We start from the raw sequence: 12,116 nt of genomic DNA, 5'->3' as shown, positions 1-12,116 counted from the left end.
TGTGTCATATGTTGTTGGAAAGCTCTTAAAGAGTGAAATACAACCAGACTATTTGTTTTACTCACAGACTAGAACATATAGTGAGTAACAGCTAAATATATGTCTTTGACAATTATGTTGGTGTTGCTTATATGCCGCGTTTTTGCTTATAACTTAACAAATAAATAAACGGAACATAAAGTCTCACATATGATTATTTAGAGTCTGTGATTCTCTTTGAATCGAGTCCACACACAAGATAATCAGATGTATAGATCATTAGATAATCCACATGAAGCACAATGTTACATATGACCACCAGGAGATGGCGCCAAATACACGACACAGACTCAATGATGACTCAAATGACACAGAATGAAACTCATTCTGTGAAATCTCATGAGTAAAATCATGTGTGCATGCTATGCAAACCTTTAGTCATTGTTGTGTTTGCATGTGTAATTAGTTCTTATGTACAATATGATACAGTTCAAAACAAGAGCAGTTTATCAGAGCCACCTTATTTATACCCAGAGATATATAATGTCAAATAAGACAAATATGAAAAAAAGGTATATTTTTGGCTTAATTTGTGTGTGATTTGTTTAGCATTTTCTTAGTCTGAGTGTCACTGTGAAACTGTGTTTTCTTTACAATTATACCAAACACGTAAACCCTTTTTTTGGTGGTTTTTTTTTTTGTCGTGTTATATGTCTTTAATTTTGGGTGTGCCACTGAAACAGGAAATCTTTAAAAACACCTTCAGAGCTTAATTTTAATATATATATATATATATTAATGTATATTAATGTATATTAATATACGAGTAATCCTCATCTGTCAGTCTGATGAAGCATACTGTCTGTTGTAAGGGGATAAGGTAAAGGAGGAATAGGGAAGCCACCCAACTGGCCCAAGCATGGTACCCAATGGCGTGGCTGAAGGTCTCCTGCGTGTTCTGTTTTGTCGTGCGAAGTTATTTCGTTCCAGTTATTCCTCATCGCTTAGAGAGTCTCGCGCCGGCCGTGCACGCGGATCTCACGGTCACAAATATGCCAGTTTTGGTCATTAAAACAGTAATTGACTAAATACTAATTATATGGCTGCTCCTGCTTGCCCTTTTATCTACAAGTACTTTGTTTAGTCCCCTTAGATAGTAAACACTTAATTAGAGTAACATTATTTGTACCCAGAGGTCATGACCACTACATTTACACAGATAGACCAACATACCCAAGTTAAAGTAGTTTTATATGTCATGCCATAGTTTCCTACGTACACTTGTCTAGAAAATATTACAATAACCAGAGGTTTAGACTTCACCCTGTTTAGGTTTGGTCGACACTAAACGGTAATTCCCTATCGAGCCTGTACACACTAAGTACACTAGAAATAATGTCTATTAGTTAGTGGGAGCTCTAAAGTCTCAGTCGGTGTGCCCCACGCTCCACTCAACCGGCTTTAGTCCGCTGCTAACCTGGTCGAAGATTTGCGGAAACAAGGACTTAACGTAATCTACTAAAGACAATAGTTTCAGAGTAAATCAGAATAAACTCAAATGTAACAATTTATTGACCAGGTGACATAATACATTCATCAATCCAATTAGACAATAATAAGACAAATTTAAACATTTTATCAAAACATAAGAAATTCAAATTGCCATTACCTGATATAAACTACACACAGTAAACTGTGCGGGATCGTCTGACTACAGAGAACCATGAACAGTGTGCCACATCTCCTTAAATACCCAAACCATGAACAAAGAGTATTTTGGGAGTGGTTAGTTTGGAAGTCCTGGGGACATACCTCATTAACATACAGGCATACAGAATGGGGACAGACCTCCAGAATTATACAGCATTTGGCAAAGACCTTATAACTTTGTTACCATAGAAAGAGACCATATGCCAGTCGCACTGAGACATTTTAAATGATATGCCTAGTCACATTATTTGTATACATCAGTCATGATATTTTGATGCATGTGGATCTTCGGTGAGTTTGAGGTGATTCTGAGTAGAGGGGGGCAGATGTTTGTGAGTTTTAGGAGAATAGGCCTAAATTGGCCTGAGGTGAGATAGATGTGAGATTTGTGTTTTATTGTCCTTGTTCAGTAGGATGTGTTGACTCAGGTGAAAGAGTTTTTATGACTTGGTTCTCGCAGAGTGCTTTGACTTTTACGACATCTTGATGTCAGCCTTACACCGTTATGCTCATTTTCATTTCCCTGATTATTTCATGAGCATTTGTCATTTTATATTTTAAGAGTTTTGACCGGTGTTCAAGGACATGATGGTCGGCCTTATAAAACAATGGCTTATTTTTCGGTTAAGCATTAAAATGAACCAACGCACAAACAGTTAACGGTTAAGCTGCTTTTCAGGACTACAGGGTAACAATGTCAGGTTTATGACATAATTGAATTGATGGTAATGAAATCAACTGTTACATCATATCTGTGTATTGAGAGTCACGTATATTTGACTCTTCTTTAGGGTGGTGGAGTATTCTCTGGACTTGCAGAACATCAATCTGACGGCCATCAGGACGGTTCGAGTTCTGCGTCCACTGAAGGCCATCAACAGAGTTCCCAGTGAGTCTGATCTCTCTATAGTCAATCGTTTCAGTCCTTCTCTGGATGCTTGTGTGTTTTAAAGGAGACCTATTATATGTAATATAAGTCTCAGGTGTCCCAGAATGTGTCTGTGAAGTTTCAGCTCATAATACCCCACGGATCATCATTTATTATATCATGTATAAACACCTCTTTTTGGGTGGAATCAAAAACATGCTGATTATGTGTGTGTGTCTCTTTAAATGCAAATGAGCTGCTGCTGCCCGACCCCAACATAGCTCTGGTCTCCATGACAATTTAAGAGACGTTAGCTGGAACACAAACAGTTGGTTCTGATCCATACATGAGAATCACTTTATTTTAAAATCCTGCTTTATATTGTCATTCACAAAGCAGTCCAGTGTAAAATGATTTACACAAACAAACACACATTTCTGTATGTTTGGGGCAGATTTCCTTCAAAAACAAAACTTGTCCACTGTGTCTTCAGCGGCTCTGATGCGGGAGTTCATGACGACTCTTATGTTCAGTTTTACAGCAACAACAGACACTTATTAACAACAGAGACATTATTCTTCTCACTGTATCTGCTCCAGCACTGTGTGTACATCACTCAGGGGAGGAGCTATGTTAATAGGGCGGAGTCCGTCACCAGTCGTGGGCGTGGCCTGATCTAACGTGACGTCACTTTAGAGCAGAAACGAAAAGCGTTCATTTTGACACAGTTTTTGATGAATAGAAATATAAGAAAGACTTTTATCATTGTAGGGAGGTTGTGTACACACACTGCCGACTCATATTTATATTCAAACAGTGAATTTAGCAAAATAGGCCCCTTTAAAGTCAAAATGGACTTCTGTTGACTTAATGTGTGTTCCTGCTCTTACTGTTAATGATGAATCAAAGAAAAAGTAGTCTTTATAATCTTTCATCAAAATGTTATAAATTTGAAACTACTTTCCTCATCTGTCATATAGAGACACTTTAAACTCTGTCACGTTACAGAAGTTACAGAACGCCGTTAACCGTTAACCGTGAGTGTTCATTTTTACACATTGATTTGTTTTAGTTTTAACGAAAATATTTTGTCATGTCACATTTATTATTTTTACTCTGTTTTACTCGGAATAAAATGGCTTTTACTGTTAGTCGACAAAAATAACATTTTAACTGATAAGAATGTGTAGAATGACAAACGTGTGTTAAACTGTAACAAACCAAACTTTAATCAAATATTTAAACATTTATTTATTTACACATCTGTCAGACATATTAAAAATACAACAAAATACAACCTGAATAATATCATGTGAGGAATATTCTGAATTATTTAGAGATTTTCCCTTATTTTAGGAAGTTTATAAACCTGTTAATCCGCAATTCCCGGCACTCGGGAGTGACATCACTCTGCTTACATTAATATATAATTTACCATCTATAAATGTAATTAATGTTAACATGATACATCTTTTCAAAGGTCAAAGGGTTCAACATTGATATCCGATCTCTGTTTCACGATAGTAATCCTCCAGAAACAGTGATTGAGTTATTTGTGCAGGAGTACAAATGAAAACATGCAATATCAAAACGGGACTTTTATTATGAAAATGTGCGATATCAAAACGGGACTTTTATTATGAAAACGTGCGATATCAGAACGGGACTTTTATTTTGAAAACGTGCGATATCAAAACGGGACTTTTATTATGAAAACATGCAATATCAAAACGGGACTTTTATTATGAAAACGTGCGATATCAGAACGGGACTTTTATTTTGAAAACGTGCGATATCAAAACGGGACTTTTATTATGAAAACATGCAATATCAAAACGGGACTTTTATTATGAAAGCGTGCGATATCAAAGCGGGACTTTTATTATGAAAGCGTGCGATATCAAAGCGGGACTTTTATTATGAAAATGTGCCATATCAAAAGCGGGACTTTTATTATGAAAGCGTGCGATATCAAAGCGGGACTTTTATTATGAAAATGTGCCATATCAAAAGCGGGACTTTTATTATGAAAACGTGCCATATCAAAAGCGGGACTTTTATTATGAAAATGTGCCATATCAAAAGCGGGACTTTTATTATGAAAGCGTGCCATATCAAAGCGGGACTTATTATGAAAATGTGCAATATCAAAGCGGGACTTTTATTATGAAAGCGTCGCGATATCAAAACGGGACTTTTATTATGAAAATGTGCGATATCAAAGCGGGACTTTTATTATGAAAGCGTCGCGATATCAAAGCGGGACTTTATTATGAAAGCGTCGCGATATCAAAGCGGGACTTTTATTATGAAAATGTGCAATATCAAAGCGGGACTTTTATTATGAAAACGTGCCATATCAAAACGGGACTTTTATTATGAAAACGTGCGATATCAAAACGGGACTTTTATTATGAAAACGTGCCATATCAAAACGGGACTTTTATTATGAAAACATGCCATATCAAAACGGGACTTTTATTATGAAAACATGCCATATCAAAACGGGACTTTTATTATGAAAACATGCAATATCAAAACGGGACTTTTATTATGAAAACATGCAATATAAAAACGGGACTTTTATTATGAAAACATGCAATATCAAAACGGGACTTTTATTATGAAAACATGCAATATCAAAATGGGACTTTTATTATGAAAACATGCAATATCAAAACGGGACTTTTATTATGAAAACACGATCGCCAGATGAATCCAGTTCAACACACTTGGGTCAATCGTCCATGACAAGCGTTCATTAAAAACATCCAATCGCACTTTTTGTCCATAAAAGTGATAAATGTGAGAAATATTGATATATTCTCCATTGTTTACATGAGATCTCGCCTTCGTCATCGTTCTTCAACAAACTGCAATCTGAGCAGCATTCATGTAGTAAAACTGTTTATGATCTGATATATTAGAGTCTCATAAACAAAACCAGCCCGTCTCCAAAGTCTATTTATAAAAATGTGGCGTAGTTTTATTCATAATAGTCGAGCAGTGCCGTCAGATTTAGTGTCGTCTTGAGAGGCGGAGCTTAATTTTACTCTGAACACTATTGTTATTATTAGATGATAAAAACATGTTCAGCACAAAATATGTCCATTACAATAAACTTCAGCTTCTCTAACTTTAATAAATAACAACATATATTAATTCTGACACTTGAGAAATAAAGTCCAAAGTGTCTCTTTCAAAAGATGCCACAACTGTGTCCAAACTCCAAAGTGTCCCGCAAATACAACCATTTCAGTTCAGGTCATTTTCATGGTTTGTGCTCAGAAAGGGGGCGTTCATCAACAGGTTAACTCTTCCCTGAACTCATATAGTGAAAGACTGTAAGTGGAAATCTTGTCTTGATTACTATAAATTGTGACACATGATTTATTTTGTTCTGGTGTGGACATCTGGTATTTGTTCAGGTCTTAAAGTACTTGAAACCCTCTGAAACCCTCAGAAATCAGTGTTTCCTCCACATATTCAACTGTTCCCCAAGAGTTCATTAATGTCGTGTTGAACGTTGTTACACTATGATATTATATGCAAATGAGAGGAAGAGTAACAGATGCTGAAAGAGTGAGAATCACACGGAAAGTTTTTACTGGGAGAGAGACATACTGAAGACATGAACCGAGAGAGATTAAAAAAGTCATTGAGGAGAGAAAACAACACAGCCTCCATTATGAGGATTACACACTCCTCAGAGACCTTAAATGTCCTCGCTAGTGCAAAACATCGACACTAATAAAGTGAAATCTGTTGAACAACAGCGACCTGTGAGCCAGACGTCACCATTTCAAACGCTCCTAAAAATGTCTTTGCTTTTAAATCGAATCATTTCAACATGTTTGTGCTCGTCTTCTCGGTTTCGCTCAAATCTCTGATAAACGGAGAATAAGACATCCGTTCTCCGCTTTTATCAGTGTGTGTGTGTGTGTGTGTGTGTGTGTGTGAGTGAGTGAGTGTGTGTGTGTGAGAGAGTGTGTGTGTGAGTGTGTGTTTCCGTGTGTGTGTGGTCTGGCTAAACAACCCCCTACCTCCATGTGGTGCCGGACGGGCAACGTTGTGGGCAGCGCCATGGGGGGGGGGGGCAATAAAGACCGTTCCCTCCCCTTTCTGTCATGGTGCTTTACAGCGGCCAAATGGGGGCTCTGGATGGGTGCGAGGGGCTGGTAACCCCTCTACCTTCAACTGATTACCACTAAACCACGAAGTAAATCTATAATTAAGCTAGTGCCGGAGGCCCTGGGGGGACAGGCGTCTATGACGTCACTTGGCCAAACTCCATCAGGCAGAGCCAGGAGACTGAATCCTCACCCTCAGGGCTCCTCCAGAAACAACAAAAAGCCACTACGGATGGCCACGTGGAATGTTCGAACACTCACAGCGGAGGAGGCTGCCACTCCTCTGTCGGGAGCTGGACCGGTACCGCCTGGATCTTTGTGGTGTTCAGGAGGTCCGGTGGACCACCCCTCTTGCCACTACGAGGGGTGGACTGTCCTCTACTCGGGGCAGGCGACTGCCAAACAACAGGGAGTGGCTCTTCTGAACAAAAGAATGAAGGCAGCGTGGGAGCGTGGCGGTGAGGTGTAGGAAGCTGTGAGCCCCAGGTTACTTTGGGTTCGCCTTCCCATCAACCAGAGGCGAGGAGTGGTGGTCATGGTTATTTATGCCCCCACCGAAGACAAACATCTGTGGAGGGATGCGGGAAAGACCGATGAGTCAGATGCCTACTATGACCTCCTGTCACAGGTGTTGGCTAAAGTGGCCCCTCAGGATAGAATCAACATGTTGGGTGATTTCAATGCCCGAGTTGGTCATGATGCTTGCACCTGGTCAGGAGGCTGCTAGATGTTTGTGCAGCCCATGGGCTTGTAATTACCAACACACTGTTCCAGTATCGGCACATCCACACAACATCATGGATGCATGCCGGGTCCAAGCAAGAACATCTGCTGGACAACATAGTGACTGAACAGCGGATGCGGGCCCATGTCCTTGACACCAGGACCTACCGTGGAGCTGATCTGCCCACTGACCATCGACTTGTCATCTGTAAGATGCGCCTGCCATTCTTCCACTCCCGGTGGTGGGTGTAAACCCCTGACCCCTTTCAAACCCATAGTGGCCTGGTCTAGGCTGGCTGATAAATGTTGCAAGCGAGAATTTCAGCATCGCTTGCAGCTGGGGTTGGCATCATCCCCCACTCCTCTGGATGTCGAGGGGAAATGGGCAAGGTTTAGGACTGTGGCTCATGTAACTGCAATGGCAGTTTTGGGCGCACGGTCCAGACCTCCTCAGAAATCCTGGCTGACGGAGGAGGTGTTCAGGCTGGCTGAGAAAAAGCGACAGGCCCACTCTCATCGTCTACAGCTTCCCACATCAGAGAATGAGGAGGCTTACCGGTTCGGAGAGCTGTGAGGCGCTGCAAGGATGGTTGGTGGTCGTGGGTTGCTGAGGAGGTGGAGTCTGCCTCAGTGGCCCACAATCACAAATCGCTCTTTAATTCCATCAAAAAAGTTACACCTATTACCATCATTAGGGGAAAGAACGGTGATCCAATCTCAGACCCCCAGAAACAGGTTTGCAGATTTGCTGAGCATTTCTGTGAGGTCCAGGGGAGGGGAAGACCCTGAGCCTGGAAAACATTGTGGGACAAAGTGGGGATGACCCTGCTGGGGCTGCGGTGCCACAAATATTGGAGGAAGTGTAGTACATAATATACTGTTTTTTGTTCTTTATATACAGATTGTATTAGATTTGCACTACGTGTGTGTATGTGGGTATGTATGAAGGTGAGTTTATATGCGTATATGTATAATTATTTATTTTGTGTTCTTTTTGTTTTTAATTACCTATGCCTTGCTGCTGTTTTTTTTTGGTATTGTTTGTATTGTTGTTGACTGGAAGCTCCTGTCACCTAGACAAATTCCTTGTATGTGTAAGCATACTTGGCAATAAAGCTGATTCTGATTCTGATTCTGATTCTGATTCTGAAGAAGTCCCTCCCTGTGGGTGGCTGGCTGAGGTGCCATCTTTGGAGGAAGTACTGAAGGCGATCCGGAGCCTGAGACCAGGAAAGGCACCGGGCAGAGATGATCTCCCCAGTGAAATGCTGAGGGAGGGTGGTGTTTGTGCACAGACTGCCCTACATGACATCATAACAACAGTCTGGACCACTGGGCGGGTTCCACAGGATTGGAAGGATGCCCTGGTGGTCCCTCTCTTTAAAAAGGGGGACCGCTCAGATTGCAATAACTATAGGGGCATCTCACTCCTCAGTGTGCCGGGAAAGGTCCTGGCAAGGATTATTCAACATCGCCTTGCCAGGCCTGCTGAGGAGAGACTTGCGGAGCCCCAGTGTGGTTTCAGGAAGGGGCGGTCTTGCACAGATGCCATATTCTCTGTCCGTCTGCTACAGCAGAGGTGTAGGGAATTCCAGCAAGACCTACATCTCTGCTTTATTGACCTGGTCAAGGCCTATGATACCATCAGTAGAACTGGGCTCTGGGTTGTTCTTCGTACTTTCGGAGTCCCAGACCCGCTGCTCGCAATCATTAAGGACCTTCATGATGGCGAGCGGGCCCAGGTAAATCTACGTGGTCGGGAGTCGGAGCCATTCCCTGTTCACCTTCGAGTGCGACAGGGATGTCCTCTGGCTCCCACATTATTTAATATCTATTTCGACCACGTGGTTCGTGAATCCTTCAATGGCTGTACTGGAGGATTTTCCATCTGGTACAGATATAATGGGAGGTTGATCGATGCCCGGGTGCGGTCAAGGGATGGCTCACTATTGGTCAACCACATTATGTATACTGATGATCTGGTGATTGCTGCTCACTCAGAGGAGGAATTGGGGGCGCTGCTGATGAACCTGGAGCTTGCCACCAAGAGATGGGGCCTTACCATCAGCCCAACCAAAACTAAGCACCTTCCTGGGTATTATGTACCATCGGACACTCCACCCCCACAGCTCCCAATTGGTGATGGGGCAGTTGTGGAGAGAGTGGAGTGTTTTCCATACCTGGGAAGTGTGCTTATGACCAGCTCCGGTTTGACAGCAGAGGTCTCACTCCGAATCAGTCGAGCGGCATTATCTTTTCATCGGTTGCGTAACGCTGTGTGGAAGCTACCTGGTTTGTCGCTCCGCACAAAGCTTCAGGTATTCTCGGCCATGGTCATTCCCTCCCTTCTCTATGCTTGTGAAACGTGGACCCCCCTAATGGAGAAACATTTAGGCTGGCCTGCCTAAGATCCATCCTGGGTTTAACCAGGCTGGATTGTGTGAGGAGCTCACAAATCTTTGAAATATGTGGACAAAGTCCCATCGGTGAGCTCCTCTGGCAGGCAAGGTTGCATTGGCTGGGTCATGTAGCCCGCATGCCTGGCCACCGCATGCCTAAACAGTTTTTTGTTTGGCCGGATGGAGGGGGCTAAGCGGGTGCAGCACGGGCTGGAGAAGAGATGGAGTGATATGGTACAGGAGGATGTGGAGCTGAGTGGACTTGCCGATGACTGGTACCATCAGTGTCAAGATCGGCCTCTTTGGAGGTGGCTTGTGAAGGATGCTGCTTGCCACTTGGAGGTAGTCGCCCTCCAACAACAACGGAGCGCAGAGGAGCGACCCTCACAACAACGAGCAGGCGCCGTGTGGCTAAAGCACAGCAAGTTGGCACAGGTGTTGTATCAGCCAGTCATCTCAGTCATTCAACCCGTGTCACCTGATGGATCTGTCCCGTGACCTCCTGCCAGCGGGCGTTCGACACTTCACATGGCCTTAACGTGCACATAGCCTGGCACAAGTGTCGTGGTGACGTCACCGCCACTTAGTGGCGAATGGCGGTTGTTGTTGTTGTTGTTGTGTGCGTGTGTGTGTGTGTGTGTGAGTGTGTGAGTGAGTGTGTGTGTGTGTGTGTGTGTGTGTGTGTGTGTGTGTGTGTGTGTGTGGGGTCTGATAATAATTCACTGCACCCACCATCCAATCCAAAACACATTTCAGATCAATTTGTGATTACTGATTGCGTTTAACCTTTTTAATAATGTATTGAATAATTTCAGAGAAATAATAAAGAGTGACACAATTATCAGCTCATTTATAAACGGTCTCTGTACATGTATGATGTTGTGTCGTACAACTCCAGGTGCCCACACACCGCTACGACCATTTCATCCATTTCTTCTGCTACTATGTCAGTACGCCAGTGACATCTGAACAATCTCAACGCTGACAGGCTTTCACGACATCGCTTTAAGCGAATACGCGAATGAAGCGATTTATTGCATTGACTTTGTATGTAATTGCGCCACGCAAAACATTCGCTTCGCTTTGTATGTGAACGCACCGCTACACTGACAGCTAGCGGTTTGGGTGTAGCATCATTTAACATCAATCGTTTTCAGATGTCATTGTAGAAATGTGCTATTCTCAGTCAGGACTGTTTGAAATGAGTTTCAAGAGAGGGACCTCAGATCACATGACCAGCCGAATACTACTCGCTAATCTCATTAACCGTCCTGTTATTGGACACTTTCACTCATGGATTAAAGCAATGATGGCTGACTGTGAGTAGCACAATGACACAACGTCACACATGTACAGAGACCAGATGAATAAAGACGTCGCTTGGAGGAAAGTAAGTGAGGAAGTTGGACGACCTGGTAAGTTCTGTAAATATGCGCGACTACTTGATTCCAGCTATTGGTCGAACTTTACTATGAACCAAGTCTTAGAAGCCCCTCCTCCTGTCCTTTTCCGGAAGAGACGCGGGAATACTCGCGCGAACGCCAGTTTAAACGCACATTTATAATCCAGCGCTCAAACTCGTGCGAGCAATGATAGACAAAACTTTTTGTTGTGTTGTATGTGAACGCACCATTAGTCCAATTAGACAAAAGTCACCGACTGCACCTTTAAGATTCATAAACGTTCAGTGTCAAAATAAAAGCTCCCATTGAAGGTAAAAAGGACAGAAAAATAAATGACTTGTATTTTAAATTAAAATAATCATGAGCATGCAGTATTATATTATAATAATAAACTTGACTAGGTTGCACATTAATTATTTATTATTGTGCAATATTCAACTGGGTAAATATTTGTATAAATAAGTGACGTAGTTTCATTCACAAAAATGTTTTGTAAAAATAGATAATGCTTTTTATTAAGATACTATGTACCATTGTATATTACATTTAAATATAAAAATGTAAAAGTATTTGCTATAAAATAAGACGCACGTGCAGCTGGTTTTGCCGTCCCATTAAAGCCACCTGAGAAACTCAACAAACCTTCAGATGAAGAGTTTAACGCTGAATGTGCCTCGTGTGTTTGTATGAAACTGAGGAAGTTGTGAAATACTTTGTGGTGAGTTTGTGTGGCTTCCGGAAAAAATGTCAGTCTATGGGAAAATATGACATGACTATTATTTCACTTTAGCAAACTGTGAGATTCAATTAAAAAAACAAAAAAATGTGTATTGATTAATTGTGCAAACAAGCACAGCTGCTACACTGTCTCTGATATTAAAGTGAGTTCATGTTACACTAAAAA

At 41.8% G+C, this 12,116-nt stretch overlaps 1 protein-coding gene across 1 annotated transcript in view; it reads left to right on the top strand.

Moving 5' to 3' along the window:
• LOC127646300 (voltage-dependent T-type calcium channel subunit alpha-1I-like) overlaps window positions 1-12,116 on the top strand; it is a 151,355-nt gene that overhangs the window by 49,958 nt on the left and 89,281 nt on the right. The window contains exon 4 of the mRNA XM_052129828.1: window positions 2,481-2,578. Within this exon, the coding sequence (XP_051985788.1) occupies window positions 2,481-2,578 (98 nt within the window). The remainder of the gene's footprint in view (window positions 1-2,480; window positions 2,579-12,116) is intronic.

Source organism: Xyrauchen texanus, chromosome 7 (assembly GCF_025860055.1).
Source record: "Xyrauchen texanus isolate HMW12.3.18 chromosome 7, RBS_HiC_50CHRs, whole genome shotgun sequence".
Taxonomy (NCBI): domain Eukaryota; kingdom Metazoa; phylum Chordata; class Actinopteri; order Cypriniformes; family Catostomidae; genus Xyrauchen; species Xyrauchen texanus.
This window is presented reverse-complemented; position numbering and strand designations above follow the sequence as displayed.